At 48.4% G+C, this 22,252-nt stretch overlaps 2 protein-coding genes across 2 annotated transcripts in view; both read left to right on the plus strand.

The window, feature by feature from the left end:
- The window catches only part of LOC108930258 (zinc finger protein 420-like), a 1,123,701-nt gene that overhangs the window by 756,360 nt on the left and 345,089 nt on the right, over positions 1–22,252 (plus strand). The gene's annotated exons all lie outside the window — the stretch shown is intronic.
- On the plus strand, positions 1,314–4,607 carry LOC108930231 (somatostatin receptor type 2-like). Its single transcript, XM_018745388.2, has 2 exons — positions 1,314–1,354; positions 3,440–4,607. The coding sequence occupies exon 2, from the start codon at positions 3,450–3,452 to the stop codon at positions 4,605–4,607; it is 1,158 nt and encodes a 385-aa protein (XP_018600904.1). The 5' UTR covers positions 1,314–1,354; positions 3,440–3,449.

A 22,252-nucleotide genomic window follows, 5' to 3' on the forward strand; every position in this document is an offset into this window, starting at 1 on the left:
GACATGCGTGCGAGAAAAGCAGGAGGAATTCCATAAATCAGAACATCAAGAACATTTTTGTGTCTCTTCACATACATAAATTTCGGCCTTATTTATTTTGTTTTAACTCGTGGGTGAAGGTTTGCTGTCACGGCCAGAATGAATCAAGTTGAAGATGTGTTGCTGTTCCCCCTTCGCTGTATGTTTATGATTCTAGGATCGAGGCCGCTCGTGTGCGCGCTGCGCGCTCCTCAGGCGCATCGCCGCTCTCCTCTTCAGACCGTAAATAAATAATTTCTCAGCACTCATGACTTTTTAAACAAATAAAACACTAAGAGCGGTTCTCGGGCTGAACGCGCCGCGTTTTTTTTTTTTTTTTTTTCGTTGGTTGGCGTGCCTAAAAGAATAATATATCCACAAACATAAATATCTGCCATATGGCGATGAAAATGTGATAACTGGACAAACAAGTCGACTTAATCAAAGTCTGCGCAAATCCAAATGCTGAAGACGGGCGCGCGTGCAGAGATCAGATCTGTCTTTCACAGCTCTGTTGTCGGAGTTTTTTTTCGATATACACACCAGACTGGGTGGAATCGTGTGTGTGTGTGTGTGTGTGTGTGAGGAGGAGTTTGGATGACTTGTGCAATATTCAATAAAGGCTCCAGCGATGTCGATTTTTTAAAGCAGACCTGAGGACGCACGCGCTCGCGCGCGGGTTTCCTCCGCGCGGCACCCCGCTTTAACTAACTCTGCTCCCTTTCCGAAGAGCGTCAGCGAGGAGGAGAACATCTGGGCAACATCAGGCTCTCTGGTGGCCAGTGTGTCGCGCTTGGCAAAGAGCTGAATTATACCTGGTTTTCCGGCAGCTCCAGGGATAAATCAGATCGCATCTTTCAGTTATGAGGGAATGAACTCAAAGAGAGCCGCTTTGGGCATCTCTCGGCAATTCGGGGATTTTGGGCTGGAATTTAGCGTCGCGTTTCCTCCAACACTGCTGCCCGCACCGCGGATTCTGCCGCGCGCTCGCCAACGCGTCGCGCTCCCGACGCACGTGCGATCCCGCGCGGTGGGGGCGCGAGCGGACACAGGTAGCTCCCGTCTGGACGCTCAGCGCCGACATAGTACATCACCGGGGGGCTTTGCGACCGACCGACCCGCTGGAAAGTGGAAGAAAAAGACGGTTCATGGAGAAAATGCGATTCGTTTTGCCGTCTGTATGAGACGCGACGGACGCGCGCGCTGCGTTTTTGCGCATCTTAAGGGAGCGCGCCGCGACGACGATGCTGGTCTTTCTGAGGACTGCTCTCTGTAGAAGTGACTGCGGAGGGACTGTCTGCGCTCCCGAACACAGTAAAGTTACACCGCGATAAAGGTGAGGCCTCTTGCCCTTTCTTGCTGTGACACTGACTGAGTGGCGCGCGCACGGCGTGCCCGTGACACTCGACTCGTGCGCGACTGCGCTCTGTCATCCGGCTCCTCGTTCCACCACTTGGTTCAGTCTGTTTTTTCGGGCAGAAACAGCGGAGCGGCACTTGTGTCATATCTGTTGGGTGTATGTGGGAGAAGTGAAGCCCTTTTCATGCTATCATTTCTTATAAATATATTTCACTGAATCGAACTTGTCTGTGGAAAGAAAGTGTGCTTCTTCTTGTTTTTGGCACCGATAGATAGGCTATATATACATATTATATATATATATATCATATGAAATAATGCTAGTTACTTTTGCCTCAGTTATATTTATTGAGTTTTTAATTCAATCAATATTCATAGTTAATTGCGCACCTGCACAGATTCTCCTATTTGTGTGCGCGCGTGTGATTTGGTCTCGCCTACTAAGCATCCTAATGACCGTCCTCCTCCTTTGCGCGTGTTCTGCGGAGAAAAGAGTGAAACCAGAGTTACTCTTTGTTCAGAACTGCCGCATTTAAACATATCAGAGTTCTAGTGAGGATTTTTTTTTTCTTCAGTATTTTCTTGTTTGTCATGCCTTGTTTATTGCAACCCAAGCATGATGAGACTCGAGGTTCCCCGTTTCCAAAGTGCAGGTGTTTTGACCATGTTTTACTACTCCTCCGAGGTGAACGCTGCTCCACACTTCATTTTCGGTGTTAATGTGTTAATGAGAACAAGAGAAGCGGGTGAAGTAAACCGCTGTGTTATTTGATACCCCAATAACAAACTAGTGTGTGGACAGGGTGCAGAACATTAAATTCACATCTTTAAACACACAGTAGAAGAGATGTAGCAGGAGTCAGTCGGAAGATGATGTGCAACCAGTGCTGAGCACCAGGGGGTACAAACTACCAAACACCAGAGTAAACAATTAATTTGTTAATGCAAAGCAGAAAGTGTGTCGGAAACAATGTCCACTGCAGTGGACAACATCTGCATTGCTTCTCCTCCAGGGGATACATAGAGGTTGCCATGTGGATGTATGTCTGATGCTGAAGTGCAGGCAGCAGTAGTCTTCACACACTGTTGGTGTCATAGTCATAAACCCTGTGGAGCCATAATGTAAGCCATGCATTATTGAAACATGAATAACCTCGCGTACGTTCGTCTCGATGCTGGGGGGGGGGGGGGGGGGCGGTGGCGATTAGGATGCTCGAGTGTTTAAACCGCCGCTCTGAAGTGAAAGGAAACAAAAGGGATGTAAAATTATCCTGCCGATAAATGAGGTTCTTCCACTCTCAAGAATTGAGCAGCAAGCGGGAGTGAAATCTGTAGCCTTCGTTTAACGACCACTGAAGGAAACTTCACGGAAACAGCTTTTTTATATGGATTTTTGGGATCCGGTGAGTCGGTCTGTGTCGTGCGCTTGGGGTCCGACGGGCCTGCGGAAGGCACTGTGCGCCAAACCAGCCTCATCGATCCCAGCTGATCAACCCCAGTAATGATGCCTGCTGTAGCACCAGGCCTATGATCGAGACACCATTATCATCTGAGCCTTCAGAAGCTCCAGAAAGACTTATTGCAACAGATTGCATTACAAATTACCTTCACTTCACTGCGGTCTTCGTTAATCCACAACGGCGTGACCTGTGCCTCGTTCTCCATCCCCTCGTTAAATTATAATGGCGAACACCCGTCGGTAGGTTTCTTTTAATTAAATGAAGAAACAGGGATTTAATTTGGATCAGTCAAATTGGAACATGGCGTGAAAAGGGTACAAGGTGCTGCTGGGAAGACGCTTGTATACAGATCCTCGCGGTCCTTCATTCATGGAATACTGCTGTATAAGCTGTTCATAACTGCAGACACACTTGTGTGGAACTTGTTTACGTTTATTATTTTGGCTGACGACTTACTCCAAGGGACTTACTGAATTCGTGTCACGTTGTACAAACAATGTTCCCGGATGGTCAACGTTCCACCAAAGCCGGTCTGCTGATTGCCGTTGGCTCGTCTTCCCTGTCCAGCACTCAATTTCTTGTGTTTCTGTTCGCTCTTCTAGGTGCCATGCCATGTTTCTGAGACAGACGGTCACCATGGAACCCTGGACTTTCCTGCCCTCTCCCCCGAACCTGTCCGAGCCACTTATGTATGATGCCTATTTCCTGGGAAATGAGTCAGACATGGTGTCCAGAAATGACACTCTCGATGGTGCCCGCCACAGCTTTGACAAGACCGGCACGGCGGTCATCACCTTCCTGTACTTTGCCGTGTGCACCGTCGGACTGTGCGGCAACGCCCTGGTCATCTACGTCATCCTTCGCTACGCTAAGATGAAGACCGTCACCAACATATATATCCTGAACCTAGCAGTGGCCGATGTGCTTTGCATGCTCAGCCTGCCCTTCATCGCCATTCAGCTGGCACTGGTCCATTGGCCCTTTGGTGGGGCTCTCTGCCGTGTGGTCATGACCGTGGACTCTCTGAACCAGTTCACTAGCATCTTCTGCCTCACAGTGATGAGCATCGACCGCTACCTTGCTGTGGTCCATCCCATCAAGTCCACCAAGTGGAGGAAGCCCCGCGTGGCCAAGCTGATCAATTTAGCTGTGTGGGGTGTGTCGCTCCTGGTCAACCTTCCCATCGTCATCTACAGCGGCTTGGTGACCACAAAAGAGAATGCGCACTTCTGCACCATCGTGTGGCCAGAGCCACAGGATGCTTACTATACAGCCTTCATGTTCTACACCTTCCTCCTGGGCTTCTTCCTGCCGCTTACTGTCATCTGTCTCTGCTATCTGCTCATTGTGGTCAAGGTCAAGTCCTCTGGAATCCGCGTGGGCTCCTCCAAGAGGAAGAGGTCGGAGCGCAAGGTGACGCGCATGGTGTCCATCGTGGTGGCTGTGTTTGTGCTCTGCTGGCTGCCCTTCTATGTCTTCAACGTAACCTCGGTGACAGGCACCATCACAACCACACCAGCGCTGAAGAGCACCTTCGACTTCGTGGTGGTGCTGGGCTACGCCAACAGTTGCGCCAACCCCATCCTCTACGCATTCCTCTCAGACAACTTCAAGAAGAGCTTCCAGAACGTGCTGTGCCTGAGGAGGACCGGCGGCCTGGACGAGATGGAACGAAGCGACAGCCGACTGGACAGGACGCGTGTGGTCAATGAGGGTGTTCCTGAGATGCAAAGCACCTTGCTCAACGGGGACCTGCAAACCAGCATCTGATTGTGTTCACCCAGTGAGGAGGTTGTCTCAAACAGTACTAGCAGCGGTCGGACAGATATTCTTACATGCGTTGCACCAAGCTGAAGAATGGGCAGGCTTTCTCTAAAGCCATGAGGTTGGGTTTCACTTTCCTGCACACACACACACACACAATAGGAGAATCTGGACAGAGGTCCCTGGCAGCTGTGCAAGCTGTTGGGTTTCACTTTGTTGGGTTTCACGTACTGTGGAGCATTGACAATCAAGCAAAGATGTGTTGTGTGAGGCCTTCAGAGATTCTCTTCTCCTGAGTCCCATATGATGTGTTCTTTTTGGTCTGTTTAGATAACTGGTAAATTCCTTTTGTTTCAAGAAATGTTTTGGAGAAGTCGATTATCTATTGTCTTGGTTTTGATAGATGCCTTCTACAGATCTGTGATCTGCTTCGGCAAGAAGAAATTCAAGCAGAAGACCATTTTCTGTGTTCGAAGTTGTCCCCTGTAAAAATAATCGGAGATTCCGTGGGTAGAGAGGTCGTGACCCTGGCAACTCCCTCCAGGAGAACACCACAGAAGCATTGCAGAAGGCCCTTGCTTGAGTTCCAGTTGGCCGTGAACTAGAATCTTCGGACCAGGTGCCTTCAGACCTTCTGGCCACGATATTGCTGTAGCTTGGCGGACACCTCCACATGTCATTTGTAATCACTTCTAAAGAGCCAGTGACTCACTGTTTTCAGTGTTGTGTTTGATGCTTTGCTGCCCCTCACCAGGATGCCAAGGGTTTCTGACAAGATCGATGGCTCCAAGAAAAAGACATTATCTCGACACACACTAAAGTCTTTGAGATGTTCGTGTCATATCAAGTTTTCGTAGGCCTTTCTTGGATGGTGTTTGTCTCCAAATTCCAGCGCAGGTGCTTTCAGGTCAGCCTGGCTTTGACCAGAATTTGGCTTGAACATGCCTATTCAGCGCTCCTCGCAGTTTTATTTAAGCTCCGTGGCCATGATTTCGTTTTTTTGGTGTATTTTTTCAGAAACCCACGTCCCCCCCATGCTACCGTATTTCCAGCTTGCAGTTTAGTGAACTCACCCCCTCATCTCGCCTACAGGTCGTTGGCCTTTGTCTGCAGTCTGTAAATATGCCACGGATGTAATGAGTATTGTTTCACCTGGAAAAAAGCCTCCACGGAGTTGTTTCTATTTGCAGAAATTTAGATTTTGTTTGCGTCCTGGGGAACACTTACCGCTAATTATGCAGCGGGAGATAAAACGATCCTAATTACTTGCCTGACTGCTCTTCTTTTTGGTGGTGGCATCATTAAAGTGGCCCCTGTTCATTCATCCAGAAGTTACAGTAAGCTGTGGAAACGTCACCCCAGCTGAGTAGGATAAACCCCCAGCAGGCCCACAGCGGACGGGCTGGCACATCGACTGGCGGGGGCGGGTTTCCGGATGACTCAGCCGTGTTGAAGCCATGGGGAGACCGTCTGAGCTCGTGCCACCGCAGACACCATCTTCTCTCTGGTTCAGCTGACAAGGGGCCCTTTGGATGGGCTCGAGATCTGAAAAGGACGAGGCTGCAGCCATCTGGGCCGCGTCTGTAAAGGTTGAGGTGAAAACGACATCGAGACGTTTTTTAGCTTGATCCAATTCAGTGATCAGTGGAACATGAATGAACTTTCAAAGTTTGCTGGAGACCTTTGCATTGTGGGACACAAGATCTGGAAGCAAGGAGATGATTATGCATGACATACCTGTCTCATCCTGAACCACATCCCAGGGTGTAGGCTGGTTATCATGTATAAGCCAGTGAGCTGTCTACAGAGGAGCCTGCAGGTCAGATTCATCTTCTGCAGGTGTCTGGAGGCCTCTTCTGCTCACCCAGCATGCAACGGGGCACGTCCACACCAGGTTTCTAAAGTGGAGCCGCAAACTCCCAAAACCTTCAGATATTTTCCCACCTTTTGAATGTCGCTCAAAGCTCAGACGTTTGCTTCCTCGGCAACTCCCGGTGGGATGACCCATGGAGAACACATTCATCCTAGATAGCACCAAATCGCTTAATTAAGCGAGGACACATGTCTGCAAGAGCACAGCATCCATTCGTTACTGGCGTTACTGTCATATTTGTCCTTTGATTATGAGTCGGAATGTACCGTCTTTTATCGAGAAGTATCTCCCTGGATCAATAAGCACACCCAGAGGAGACATATTATACTGACACACCTTTCACAGAAAATTTTCGAACCAAACCAAATGTAAAGTGTAAGTAGAGTCAATCGACTGGTTTCTGCGTTGCCATGGCAGCAGGAAAACATACTGGACCACGACCATGTCGAGATTGACCAGTGGACCCCTTAGCCTGCTGCCTCTCACTGACTTAATTTGTGAAGGGCTAGAACGAGTATCCTTGTGGTGCAGTGTTCTGACTGAACAACCTCCCCCCCACTTGCTCCTCCACCCTGAGAACCCTTAGGACCCTGGGATCGTCTTGCTGATGAGGGGGGACTTAGAAATAGTGGTGTTACCCACCTGTGTATATTCTTTATGCCCTCCTCTCCCCTTCTTCATCATTTATCTTCATGTTTTGTAATCGAGATTTAACTTAACCATTTCACTGCCACTAAATGCAGACCAGTTGACTATTGTGTGTGTATGTGTGTGAGAGTGTGAAGGACATGTGTAGACTGCGTCTGTTATTACTTGTGTATATTTATTTATTCGGTCATGTTCCGTCTAAATGCCCTGTAAATCTCCCGAAGATGCTCAGCAACGCCTGTCCATGTTGTAAAACCCAGAGGTGTCCGCAAAGTTGAATTATGACAAAATATTTATACTTTGCCACTAATGTAATGACAGGTCATAGAAGACAGCAAAGCTGCAGAGATACCTCCTTCGCACAGAGTGTTTGACAGCTTCCGACTGTCAGCCCCCCAGGAAAAAGAGTGACGGCACCAGGGGCCGAGGGCTGGAGGGAATTTAGGGGTCCAGCCACATTTGTCTCTGGTCGCTCGCAGGTGGATCCCTGCCAGCAGGGGGCGCTGACCAATTTCAGTACATTATTTTATTGCTTGGCAAACACTTTCCATGAGGCAACTGGAGTGGACCAAGGTTTTTCTTTTTTTCCATTTATACGCAAGGGTATTTCTGGCAGAGCAGTTCAGGATCATTTCCCATGAAATTTAGCTTCACAGCGGTAGAGTCCTTCTCCATATCTTGACCGGGTGTCTTCTGACGACCAGGTTGCCAACGACTACGCCACCTGCTGCCAGCCAGGTAGACACCGAACAAAACGCAAAACCCAGTCTTTATATATGTTTTACGTGTTTTTTTGTTTGATGTATTTTGTAATGTAAAATGTGAAATGCACTCGTTAGCCTTCAGCTGGGTGTAGGTGAGCGTGCGGCATGGTGGTACAATTCAGTGTGATGGATCCTGGATGAGGCACAAGTAGAGCGAGTCCATTCTAGTCCGCTACCATCCCACAGCAAAGTCCAGGCGGTGTCATCCCACCTTGTACCTGTGCCCCTTTTTGAATAAACCTTGAAGACTTTTTGCCCACCTGATCAGCAAGGTACACAGGTGAGCACAGACATACACACAGCCAAACACACACACACACACCGCCTGAAACCGCTTGTCCCGAGCAGGGTCGCAGTGAACCAGAGCCTAACCCGGCAACACAGGGTGCAAGGCCGGAGGGGGAGGGGACACACCCAGGACGGGACGCCAGTCCATCACAAAGCACCCCAAGCAGGACTCGAACCCCAGACTCGCCAGAGAACAGGCCCCGGCCATGCCCGCTGTGCCACGGCACCCCCCAACAGCAATACATATTCATTTACAGCTGAGAAATATACTAATACAAGATGAAATACCATTTTTTTACCACTTTATTTTTTGCTATATTCTATACGTTGTACACTATGTGCCACACATTTTAACGTGCACCTGTCGCATTACAAATATTATTCACATTTTTTAATACATGTGTTGCTCCCCAATTTGTCTGTGGCGCTTTTCTCTGGTTTCCATCAAACTACTTATGAGGGACGCAGTCTGACCTTCGATCTTGTAAAGGTCCGACTCTTAGCTACGTGTCCGGGCCGCTATGACAGCTCCGGTACAGCGGCTGCTTTTTCACAGATAATTATTTCAGTATTTAATGCGTCTCTTCGGGTGGTTTATTCTGGTTATTCATGAGTGGCAAAACCTGTCAGAGTTCAGAGAAACGGTGAATAATTCGGTGACCTTCCGTGAACGTGGAGGCTCGTCTCAAGTCACGCCGTCATTTCGGTTCTTGTGCGTTTCATTCTGATATGTATTTTTTATATTGCAGTTCTGCTGTGTGGCTGAAAAGGATCCTGGAAGGACAGAGAAGTGGTGTAATTATAAGTGCAAGCAGTCGGCCTCTGAGCGCGAATGTTCGCCACGTGCTTGTGGTATTTTTCCAGGTTCGCTGCTTGAGAAGCGGGACGGTGGAGCTGGACACCGAGACGCTGACTCTTCGTGGGGGACGTTCATCATCTCGACACCGTCTCCTCTGTGAATAAATGCATGTCAAATGATACGAGGCCACCCCAGAGCTCACTTACAGCACCTTCCCGTGCTCTTCTCTTTCTAACTCTTGATCGGTGTTGTCTGCGGGACAAGGGGTAGACAAAATAATGGGAACACATGAAGTACATAAATATCAATTTGACCAGATACTGGGCCATTCTTGTAGATAATATATATGGTGTTATGATTTCTGACTCTGTTCTCCTTGCCACAGAAAACAATTCAGCATTTTATGTGATTTGAGAACTTATTTCGGGCCTCTTTCCGACTCCGGTAGCTGTGCCGCGAAGCTACAGAAACACGCTGAAGGGCTGATGTCCCAAACCCTTTAACAGCAGACGCATACTAATTATAAATTCAGATTATTTTAACACACTGGCACCTTCATCTTTATAATTACAAATTAGTTCCTTCAAACTCGGAGCTTCTTGTCGGTTTCCATTATTTTGTCCAAACCCAGCGCGTTTCTTGACGCGGCTTTTGCGGGTGGAGAATTAGCGCCATCTAGTGGCAAAAGGCTGAACGAACAACTAAGTTCCGCTGGTTATTAATTCTCTTATTCATTAAATTGTTCGCAGATGGGTGTCTGATCATGAAAAACAAAATGCAATTAACTCTGGTTGGAAAAAGCTTTTTGGAGGAAAAAGGTTATTTTAGCGTTCATTTTATCAGTTTCATCACTGATAGACCGAAGATTTGCCCGTGGGTTTGTTATGTGATAAGCTATAAACAAGTACAAATTAAAAATAAAATCAAGCTCAATATTTTTGTAATAACTTCCACTTCCTGTCGGGGAGTAATTTAATATTTTTCATAATGCACTGAATTTTTCTCCCATAGCGTTCCCATCAGCGACACACTGCTTTTCTGTGCATCCGGCTTGATACGCTCCTTTGTAAAATGTAAAGCTTTGGTAAATATACCATAGTAATGCAATCACTGCTGTTTCACTTCATACAAATGTACTGCTGACATTAAAAGAAGCGCATACAATCGGGTGGCTCCGTCTCCTTAAAACGTGGCCAACTGCGAGTTGATTAATATTAGGATGGCCTGATGTGCACACATAAATGTGAAAAATACAGTGGCAAGATGATATTTGTCACTAAAAATACAAATACTGTCTTGGTTGGAGGTGGACACACCTGAGACCTGTGGTCATGAATAGGAGAAGCAGGTGGACTCTGCTCCTACACTGCTGTGTCACTCAGCACTGCTGGGGCCCCAGGTGTTCACAGTAAACTCCGGAAAGAGGAAGGGGAGGAGTGAGAAAGGAGGGTTTGAAGAAAATGTAGCAAAAAAAAAAAAGAAATAAAAGAAAATGAAATTTAAAAAAGAGGAAATTGTTGCAAACAGCACCACCTGCTGGCCATCTGCAGAATGTACAATGATGGCAATTTAAAAGCACTAAAGTGGATTACAATAAAGAAGGTCGAGATATAGAGGAGAGAGGGTGTGGTGGCGCAGTGGGTTGGACCGGGTCCTGCTCTCCAGTAGGTCTGGGGTTTGAGTCCTGCTTGGGGTGCCTTGCGACAGACTGTCGTTCTGTCCTGGGTGTGTTCCCTCCCCCCCAGCCTTACGCCCTGTGTTGCCGGGTTAGGTTCCAGCTCCCTGCAACCCCGAATGGGACGAGCAGTTCAGACAGTGTGTGTGTGTGTGTGTGAGTGTGTGAGATATACAGGTTGCAACTTTAAAGCAAAAAAAGTACAATGAATATTAGCATTTATAATACTGCAATTGTAAAAGAACAGAATCCATCCATTATTAATAACTGCTTCTCTAGTTCAGGATTGCAGGGGTCCAGGGGGTATCAAGGAGGCATAGGGAGTGAGACACACACTATAGGATGTCACTCGAGGGATGTGAAGCAGCAACACACTGGTATCAGACAGAGAAGCTATGTGTTGATAATCCAGTGCCTTTGTCTGTAACTGATGCACTTTTGTTTACTCTGATTTGTACCTCGCTTTGGAGGAAAGGCTCTTGGAAAAATGGAAATGTAAGAGTCAACACATTGCACTACTTCATGCACCAACATCATTTCATTCTTCACTGCTGATCGCACCTCGCTGACCCGTTAGACCAACAGCCGCGTCATTCCGGAGCTCACGATGCACAATTCTCGGAATCCACCACTTGTAAGTCATGGTTTCTGGCCGATTCCTGTACAGTAAAATCCGGATCGCTTTGCGAAGTCGCCAGGTTTTGTTTTCTTTTTCACTCGAGACCCCGAGGTGGGAGAGGGGCTGCAAATGTGTTCGGTTTCCGCGGCTCGTTCCGGTCACAGAGGCAGGATGTCGCCGAGCACACGGACCAGTTTGCTTCCGCAGAGCCTGCGGAATGGAGTTTGCATCCGCTTTGACTGCGCACTCGTTTCTCTTCGCTCTATTTCTGGCCCCAGGTGGGTTTCTGTAGGCCCCCGTTTCTACCAGAAACCTACTTTGGTCTATCAGTGAACTACAGCAGCTGCAGGCGCCCTTTCTTCGACAGCTCGCTCTTTCTTCCCTTTTCGTATTTCGGTCCGGCGACCTCACAAACAAGTTTTACATATCGAGAAGAGGCCACGAGAAGAGACATACATGTGAAACGAAGTGGAAGCCACTGAGAGACTCAGGTTCTGCTCACGTGGTGGACGGTTGCTTGCGTTCGGACACCTCGTTTTTAGAAGAGCAAGAAACGCAACTTTATCGAAACGTGAAACGCCAGACACGTCGATGCGATTTTTCAAAATATACCGTGCAACAATTTACAAAGTGCATCGGGACATTCATACGCGGTATGGATACTGGTTGGTGTTTTTTGGGTTAAATATCTTAAAGTGAAGTTCAGCCCTGCTCAGAGCTCAGATGGTGGTTCCATGCATCAGTGGTCAAAGTTCTGCTGCAGACCACCCCCACACACACACACGCACATGCAGACACACAACAAGAAGCCCCAGTTAGGCAGCACAGCTGGGTGTGAGTCTCAACCACCTTCCCTTCAACCCCCTAGAGGGCGAGTTGTGTGCCGTGATGGGTGCAGCACCTCAGGCTGGTTATGATGTGGCCATGTTCATCGAGCGTAGATCCCTGCAGTCCAACAGACTCTTTTTGATTCATATCCTGCAACCCCCCCCCGGTTCACATTTTCAATTACAGTCACCCTTCTCTGAGCTTCATGAAACAGTAACACTTGTAATGAACCTGAAACAGTAGCTAAAAGGTTGTTGGCTCGAGTCCCAGGTGGTGCGCTATGATGTTACTTTTCAGTAACTCTGCTGCAATATTCAGACGCAATAAGAAATACGCTGCGTCCTCAACATATGAACAGAACTGGGACCAGGAGTCTGTTTGTAACTCAGTTTGTTCACATAAGACGCAATACAGTCTGTTGCAGGACTTAATTTGAAAGAAAAACGTAACATTTGTCGGCATCTGGACACTTTCAGCTCTCATTAGTACCTATGCAATCAACGGAACAGTAATAACAGACTTACCTCGATTTAGATGCTGGGTAGAGTCTCAAAAGTCTTAGATATAGCTATAGGAGACAAACACGGGGATACCTGCTAGTGTAGTATTTAGAGACGCTACCTTTGAACCCGAAGGTCACAAGTGCAAATCCCATCCGCAGCCGTAGTACTCCTGTGTAAGGTTCTTACCTTGAATTGCTCCAGTAAAAATTACTCTGCTATATAAATGTGTAAATAATTGTTACGTTGTAAGTTGCTTCAGAGGAAGGTCAGCTAAACATGAACACGTAAACTAACTGAAAATGACAGAAATAAAAAATAGAGTGAAAAATAAACTGTCTCCACAAACTCCTGTTCATTGCTGACAGTTTGCAGATTCACGCCGTAAACGTGTGTCACTCCGTCCAGTTATTGATCAGAACGAACAGGCGGGCTGTAAACACTGTGGAAGTGAGTTGAATCAACTGTTCGAATGCATTATGCTGCCCACTAATGGCTAGATGGAGAAATGCAGGTGATGTTTGCGCTGCAACAACTTTTTAAAAATGGGTGAAAGAAGAAAATACACCAAAAAATGCAAATACAAAATTTTCTACCGGAAAAATTAACATCTGATGTTTGTGACAATTCAGAAGAAATCTGCAATGTCTGGATGTCATTCTGGAACCCATCAGCATCTTTTACTATGTTTTGTGTTTGAGAATTTGCAGTTTTGGTCTCTGTGCCACTGTGACTCAGGAGTTGTTAGAGCTGCTGCCCTTGGGTCTGAAGGTTGCAAGTTCAAATCCCCCTCTCCAGGCGTTGTACCCTTGAGCGAGGTACTGACCCGAAATGACTACAGTAAAATTACCCTGCTGTATCAATGGGTAAATAGCTGTAAGCAGCAGTTCAGGAAGTGTTTCCTTCAAGATGGAGCTTTGCTTTTAGTCTCACCTTTCCACTTTATTTTTTATTATTACCTATTAGTTATTCAGACACTTATTCTTTTCGCCAAAGTGACTTACAGTATCAGGTTTGTATGCTAAGGTACTTATAGTGACTTTTACATTAGAAGTTTGGGGTAAGTACCTTCATCAAGGCTCCTAGAGCAGGAAGTGGGATTCAAACCTGGGGCGTTTTAAGGTTATGACTCTAACCACTGTAGAACACAACAGACACACACCAAAAAAAAAAAAATATACAAATAAATACACAAATCTTAATAAGGGAAATGAAAGATTCCTTTAAAATGGAATTCAAAGTGATGCAGAACATCTTATTAAAAACTGACAGCAGGTATTTAACACATTTATCTGATATTTGCTGGTACATCAGTGCTTTTAACACTTTCCCACTTTACCACCTGTTGCTGGTTCACATCCCTCAAGTAGCTCAGTATAGAGGTGACGTTCAAATAGCAAATACATAGAAAATCATAGCAGATGGTGTTACTGGGAGGGATTAAGCAGCTCCGAGGGACAGAGGGAGCTCAGTCCACCACACAGGGGACAAAACTGAAAATGGATGGACTTGTGATTTTGGACCCCTTGTGAGTGGAGACACTCTGTTCATGTCCCAGAATGGGGCCTTCTGTTGCACTTTAAACATACTTGAATTTATTCCGAAAATATACATCGGTATAAACGGACAAAGTGTAACTTCTGTCAGCTCCTTGGGGCGACGAGCCGCGAAACAGAGTAAAGAATGAGTCGTCTTTTGAGAGTCTCAGAGCTTCCTGCTTGGAGCGGGACAGTACGCTTCGAATGAATTTCATGAGTAAATTGCAGAAAAGAGAAAATAAAATACAGGAAAAGATAAAAGTGACCATTTTTACCCTGAACTGTTAAAGTAAAAATTACCCAGCTGTATAAATGGGTAAACCAGGGTACATAGCTTGGTGTACACAGCTAAAATTGAAAGTTATACATACCGTACACACGCTGGCTGGAACCACTTGTCCCGAGCAGGGTCCGGATGAGCCGGAACCTATCCCGGCAACACAGGGCGCAAGGCTGGAGGGGGAGGGGACACACCCAGGATGGAATGCCAGTCCATCACAAGCCACCCCAAGCGGGACTCGAACCCCAGACCCACCAGAGAACAGGGACAGGCAAAACCCACTACGCCCCCCACATAGAAAGTCTAGCAGGAACAAAGTGCCAGAATGAACTAATAATAAAAATAATAATAATAATAATAATAACGCTGACATGTTCACGATGATGGGGGGGCGCGGTGGCGCAGTGGGTTGGACCGGGTCCTGCTCTCCGGTGGGTCTGGGGTTCGAGTCCCGCTTGGGGTGCCTTGCAACGGACTGGCGTCCCGTCCTGGGTGTGTCCCCTCCCCCTCCAGCCTTATGCCCTGTGTTGCCGGGTAGGCTCCGGTTCCCCGCGACACCGTATGGGACAAGAGGTTCAGATGGTGTGTGTGTGTGTGTTCACGGTGAGAGGAACTGTACATGTCTGTGTACAATATCATTATTATGCAGTATAATAATGTTACTTTTTGCTGAGGGACAGCGTGTGATGAGTTGGCAGAGCGGAGACAAGCAGATGGAGGGAAAAAGGCAGCAGATAGACAGACGAGCAGCAGATGGACTCCTCCACCCTAGCCCTTCACCCACCGGTGGTAGATGCGCTCCTCACTTGGTCGAACCCGAACGAAACCGGGCGACCGACGGCGCGGTTGTGGTCTTTCCCGAAGGCGCTGCAAGGAGAGGAGCTGCTCTGCTGCTTCTCGGGGCGGGAGGGGGAAGCGAGAGGGGAGGTGAGAGGGGAAGCCCCAGGAAACGCTGAGACCATGAGCACCTACAATACATCGCCTTCGCCCTCAAAGGCGGCGCCACACTAGCGCTGCTGTAGGAGCGCTGCCGGAGCTCAGCCAGGACCGGCACCGCGGTAACACCACAGTAACACCGCAGTGACACCACGGGAGCACCGCCACCTGGAGCACCACTGAGAGCAGCGCCAGAAGAGCACCGGCACCACCTGTGGAGCCCCACCAGGAGTTGGGATCCAATCCCCTTTACAGGTAGGGTTCTCACATCCCGCCGGCCGGATCCAGCTGCACTTTATTTGCAGCAAAGTGCGCGGACATCGTTTTTACCCTCTTAGTGACAGGGCTCCAGGTTCCTCTCTTCCCCTCATTCGCACCTTGGCAGGTCCTTGCACCCCAAGGGTGTCAGAGTGAAACAGGGCTAAGAAATAAACAAAAATGTCCAACGTCCGCAAATCGGATATGAACACACACACACACACGTGTGAGAACAAGCTGAAAAGAGTGTTACAGTAAGTGGTGGTGTGTGACTCCCACCTGGGAACAGGTGCAGGCAGGTCTCATCCCAACATCGGGGCACCACATTCACATCAAAGTTTCGAGGAAAACCACTTGTCTCAATTTTTTTTTCCCTCATCCGCATCAAAAGACCAACAAATGAATCGCAGTGTGTCGATAAAACGTAGCTTTTAAACCGTAACAAGTGAAGATTCTCACCAGTACGTTTAAACTCTCGGAGGCACAAAGTGGCAGAGGCTCATGGGAAATGTAGTCCAAAGTCAGCTCTACGCCTACATGTAAATTTTGACTATATTGCACTTATTTAACTGCTTCTAGTTTGGGGAAGGGGCTCTGAATGTGTCATGAGTTTGAAATGTTAAAATTAAGCGTGTTTTATCACTGTTTTTAAAAAAATATTATTAAATTTTTTAATCATGCTTGTATTGTCAGATGGGAAAACTGACAACTGGGAATTCTTACCGGGAGCGACACGGCGGCACAGCGGGTAGCGCTGGTGCCTCACAGTTCCCGGGCTGTGGGCGTGGACGTTGCTTTGAATCCGGCTCAGTGTGCGTGGAATTTGCGTGTGTTTCCCTTCAAAGTCCAAACACGTGTTTCAGGTGGACTGGGGACTCTCAACTTCCCATCGTGTGTGTGTGTGTGTAAGAGACGGGCACATGAAGGAGTGGTGACCCATCTAGGCTATACCCTGCCTCATGCCCTGTGCTTCAGGACAGGTCCAGAGCACGGTGACTCCTGTAGTTACTGACGATGAATGAGTTTTAACTGAAAATCCCCATTTACACCACACTCCAGGTGTAAATACCGTGGTTGTGGAGTCGGTACAGTGTTTTCCCTCAGTTTCTGACCCCCACTGGCGGCTCAATGAGTGCGACAGATGAAAGGCATCGCAGACAACATGGAAAACAAAATAAGTACAAAGTACACGTACACTACTGTAAATATGCAGCAGGAGGCGTAGTGGTTTGAGAGCCGACGCCTCGCAACTGAAGTTCGCAAGGTTCGAATCCCAGCTCCTGCTGTACTACCCTTGGTCAGGGTATTTTCCATGAATCGACACAGTAAAAATTATCCAGTTGCATGCATGAGTAAATCAGTGTACAACCTTAGAGAAAGGAGTTAGTAACATAATACATAACATTAATGATATTGAAACGTACTTTATACACAGCGAAGTGGACACAGTTAATGTAATTCCCATTTTTTTACTGCCGTGTTCGGATACACCACATATTTACAGATTAACGAATCAGAAAAAAAGGCATCGCTTGATGTCCCGTTTTTCATTTTCTGCTCTGCAGACACTTTACGCATCCCAGGTGACCAGTTACATTTGACCTGCTTCAGCTGCGCGGTCTTTCACTGGAGCTCTTCAGGGTAGGCACCTCGGTCAAGGATACAACAGCAGATGTGGGATTTGAATCGGCAACCTTCAGGTTTACAGGTACCTGGTGCGGAGTGTACGCTTTCGAGAGAAATTGCTCTTTCGCGACGCTCCCTGCCTCTGCCCGTACGCGCACATTAAAAGTGTCATATTCTTCATAAATAAACGGGCGCATCTGTAAAATAAACACATTTCTTGCAGCATGTTTGATTACAATCTGACTTTTATAAATGCGATTGGTTCAGTGAAACGGGGAAGGTATGATTCGTGGAGTGGATCGGATCAATTTAAAACACGTGTGTAACGTTCCGTTACAGTTACACGTGTTTTATTGATACCTGAGTATTAAATTCTGCGAGGTGGTTTATGTACTGTGAAAAGTTAAAGGATTTTTTTTTTCTCTGGTGAACGGATCGAAATCTCACAGACCTTCCAAATGTGTGGCTTTTATCTCACGTTTCTACATTTACACATTTTTCTCCCCCCAACGTGACTTACACTATTAAGTTGCCTATATTATAATTATTTATCCATTTACACACTTAGGCAATTTTACATCCCTCCAGTAGCTCCTATAGAGGTGACAGTCAAATAGCAAATACATAGATAATCATAGCAGATGGTGTTATTGGGAGGGATTCAGCAGCCCTGAGGAACAGAAGGAGCTCATTGAATTTATCTTCCGCACGTAGGGTGCAAATAGCAGATTCATAGATAATCATAGTAGATGCTGTTGGACTCTTTTGTGTGGCTGTCAGGAGACCAGGAGAGAAGTGGCTCTGATGCAGATGGGTTTGACAACCTTGAATGTCAGGAGGGATTCAGCAGCTCTGAGGGACAGGGGGAGCTCATTCCACCACATTGAGAACAAAACCAAGAAAAGATGGGCTTTTGATTTCGAGCCCTTTGTGAGCCGGAGAAACAGGTGGCGAGATGAACCCCTTTGCGCAAACATCTACACCTTGCAGGGCTTTCGGATGGTCCAGGTGACCCCTCACGCACCGGCTGCTGTACTCGCTCTCCTTCTGGACCGTTCTTCGTTTCTGTCCATGACACAAGGGATGAATTCCCCTCCGCTGGAATTTTTTTTTTTTAATGTGTATAATAAGTGAAACATGTGCTGGACACCTCTTTGGATAGCGAGCTTCTTGGATGATAGCAGTTGATCACATTTACAAAATATTATGACCTCTGCCCTTGTGTACGACTTGTGCCTCATGTATTGCTATTGTTACAAATAAAATAATAAAATAAAAATAATACAGTGAGGTGACCGGAACTGGACCTGTTCCCCAGATGAGGTCACTTTGTGGTTTTTATCCTTTTAATCTGTACTCTGCGCTTTATGACAGAAAAATCCCAGCACGTGCTGTGTGTTTTACTGTGTATTTCATTCCCACGTCTTGTTGAAAACGAGAGACGGATCATATTTTCTTTTCGCGGGGCACATACAGCTTTACTGGCGAGGTCCTCGTACCCTTGATCAAGCCACTCCCCACGGACTGCTCCAGCAAGAGCCCCCTACTCTGTCAATGGGTTCCTGAATTGCGGTAAAGTTCATAATGGGACACCGTAAATCCCCTTGGATAGAAGTGCCAGCTACAGAAAGGATAGAAACGGTTAAGAAACAACGTTTCTCTCCTCCGCTGCAGGCTGGTTGCCTCCAATTGTTGTAGAACATTTTTGAACTTGTGACATGTGCGCTCACCTAACCTCAACCTTCGGTGCCGTTGGTAGGACCATGGGCGGAGGTTGCGGCGAAGGTCAGTACCGGGACACTCTCTTACGAGAGTGCGTGCCTTGTCAGGAGACCTGCTCACAGCAGCACCAGCCTACTAGCTGCATCCAATTTTGTGGTAGGTTCACCTTCTTCTGCTGTCTGCCCTTTCCTAAAGCTGTAAGACTTGGTGACTGATGCCAAGGAAACACCAGCGGGGCTTTGGATCAGGGGTTTCCTCGCGGTAGAAGCAAACACGTTACGAGATGCATTATGGACATCATAGGAGATGGTGTTGATCCTGCTAGGGATTCAGCAGCTCTGAGGGACAGAGGGAGCTCATTTCACCGCACAAATGAGGAAGGACGGGCTTCAGGTTCTGGACCCCTTGTGCCTGTTTGACAGTCAACAGTTTCCAGAAAGTGTACTCACACTTTACCCGGGTGCCCTACCCTTCGTGAAGTCACTCACAGACACATCAGCTGCATATTTCAAGTAATGACGTTTTATGGTGAGGTTTTCAAAAACAGAACTTTCGATTCTGTCTGGGTGCGACAAGGATGTAAATTTGGTCGGACGGGGGGGGGGGGGTCTTGGGCGTCCGCTGTACCGTGGCTTTGTTGGCTTGGGCTGCGCTGCTCTTTCAGCGGTGCGAGAGCAAGGCTGAGTCAACGGAGATATGAGTCGGAGGGAGATGCACAGCAGCCGCCTCCGATTCCCAGCGGGCCGTTGCAGGCAGCTAGCTTGACTCACAACAAGAGAAATGGCTGGATGAGCATTTTGACGCGAGAGCAGGATTTAAGAAAGAAGGCAAAAATGAGAGCTCAAGATCACTGATGCACAGCTTGTGTGCCTGACACCGCTACGTTGCTGGTTCGCGTCCCTCAAGTAGCTCCTATAGAAGCGACATTCAGATAGCAAATACGTGGATAATCGTAGCAGATGGTGTTAGACTCATTTATGGAGCTGTCAGGAGATCAGGAGAGAAGTGGCTCTCAAAGACATGGGTTGGAGTTAGACCTCACCTTGGCTCCGATTCTGAGACCGTTTGATAGACAGACTTGTTGAGAATGTAATGGATCCCGAAGGAAATTGCTTTGAGAGATTCAGCAGGCCTGAGGGGTGGAGAGAGAGCTCATTCTACCCTACCTATGGAAGTCAGACTGAAAGCGCGAATACATAGATAATCGCAGCAGGTCAGGAGAGAAGTGGCTCCGAAAGGGATGGGATTGAGACACTCTGGAATTTTGGGCAGGATTCAGCAGCTCTGAGGGACAGAGGGTGGTCATGCCAGCACGAAGGCCAAAACTGAAAAATAGCAGACTTTTAATTCTGGACCTTTGTGAGTGGCACCACCAACGTTCTTCCTGGGGTTCAGGGAGCGATCAGGTCCTGTAGCGAAACACCTAGTGGCTCAGGATCTATCGGCTCTGTTCCCTACTAGCGTACAGATGTCCTCTCGCGCTTCTACCTCCTGTCCGCCTCCGCTCACGCTTCCACCTGTGCGGGACCCCTTGAAGATGTATCTAACCCCGCGTTGCTCACCCCATGTTGAATGTGTCCTCCACCCCGTACCCCTCTCTCTACCCGGCAGCGATGATGGACTGCAAGGCCCGCCCAGCGCACTTCTACGACCGGCTGCTGAAGCTCTGTATACGCTGCTCGGATGTGTGCGGAAGCCACCCTTTGGAGTGCTCCCACGTCTGTCCCGGTGAGTTCGCCGTCCTTCCGGTACCTCGCCGTCCCGGGTCCGCCAAACCCGCTCATCCCGTGGCGGAACTCGAGGTCCTCCCTGTATCTGCCGCGCCGCTGACTGAGAGCAGAAGTGAAACCTTGTTAAAATGAATCAGTTTGATGAATTTACACCAGTAAACTAATTTGTAATATAGAAAGTGTTTGGTGTGAATCTGCATGAGCACTAAAAAAAAAAAAAAAAAACACGAGAATCACATGCCAAACACCATCTGGAGCGATGATCTCAACTTCTGCAGCTCAGCCCACCGGGCCGGCGGCGGAGCCAGCTGCAGGACGCTCTCCGGCCAACTGGGGGCACGCTCACCCTGCGGGGGGGTTCCACACCGTGCTCATCTACTCCCTGCTGGGTTTGTGCTTGGCCATGCTGCTCTGCGCTCTGCTCCTGGCCGTGCTGGTGCTGCGGCAGAGGGCCCAGGGCTGGAGGAAAGCGGCCGATCGCTGCGGGGGGGACCCCGACGGACGCGGCGACCGAGGCTCCTCCCAAGGTCTGTCGGCACGGACGTTGGTCTCCGCATTCGGAACCCACATCCTATTGCTACTCCTCGAGCTGCCCCGTGTGGACACTTGCTAATTGTATGCGATTGTTAAATGGAAGGAGGAGAAACGTTCCGCTGATGCGACTCCGTGTGTGTTGACAGACCGACTCGTGGGGCTCCATCAGGCCGAGGAGGAGGAGGCGCCCCAGCCTCTGGAAACCTGCATCCACTGCTTCCCCGAGTTGCGGGTGCCGGGGCGGGGGGGGGACAAGCAGCCGCACCGGTCGCCCCCGTCGAGCCCCACCGTGTACCAGCAGGCGGCTGTCGACGGACCCTTCCGCCCCTCCGTGGGAAAAGACGGGGCGCTGCGGATCATCTGCTCCCCCTCGCAGTGCAGCACCTGACCGGAGCGGGCCGGGCGTCGGCGGGACGACCCAAGCGGCCACTCGCGCCCGTGCGCCTCCGTTGGCGGACGGTCCCCGGCGGCGAAGGAAGCTCTCGCCGCCACCCCCTGCCGTCAGCGTGACCCGATCGCCTCCCGGCGCCGATTCAATACTAACCCCGAGATCGTACCGACTCCCTCCGAGTTTCCGCCACAGTCGTCACTTTAATAAACACGCTGCAGTCACTTTTACCGTCGACGGCTCTCGTACCTCATTACTTGTGCTCGTACGGGATCTACGCACGTGTGTGTGTACGTGTGTGTGTGTCTGCGTGTGCGAGAAGAGTGCAAGTTTTAGCTGGAAACAGAAAAGTTACAACAAAATGGGGGGAAAAAAAAAAAAAAAATCTGGACAGGCTCACACACACACACACACACACACACACAAACACAAACACAGAACTGGAGTGTGTGTCAAGGGTGGAAGTTTTTACAACTGCATTTAGTTTCCACTTAAGTTTCCCAATTCCTGTATTAAACAGAAGCCCCTTGCTGGTTTTCTTCTCTCTCAAGGCCATCTCTCTCTCACACACTCACACACACAATTAAATGCTCCATGAATAACTTTTATTGTTACTCTGCTGGTCACACAGGGGCAGGGAGCACG

Source organism: Scleropages formosus, chromosome 1, assembly GCF_900964775.1.
Source record: "Scleropages formosus chromosome 1, fSclFor1.1, whole genome shotgun sequence".
In the NCBI taxonomy this organism is placed as follows: Eukaryota; Metazoa; Chordata; class Actinopteri; order Osteoglossiformes; family Osteoglossidae; genus Scleropages; species Scleropages formosus.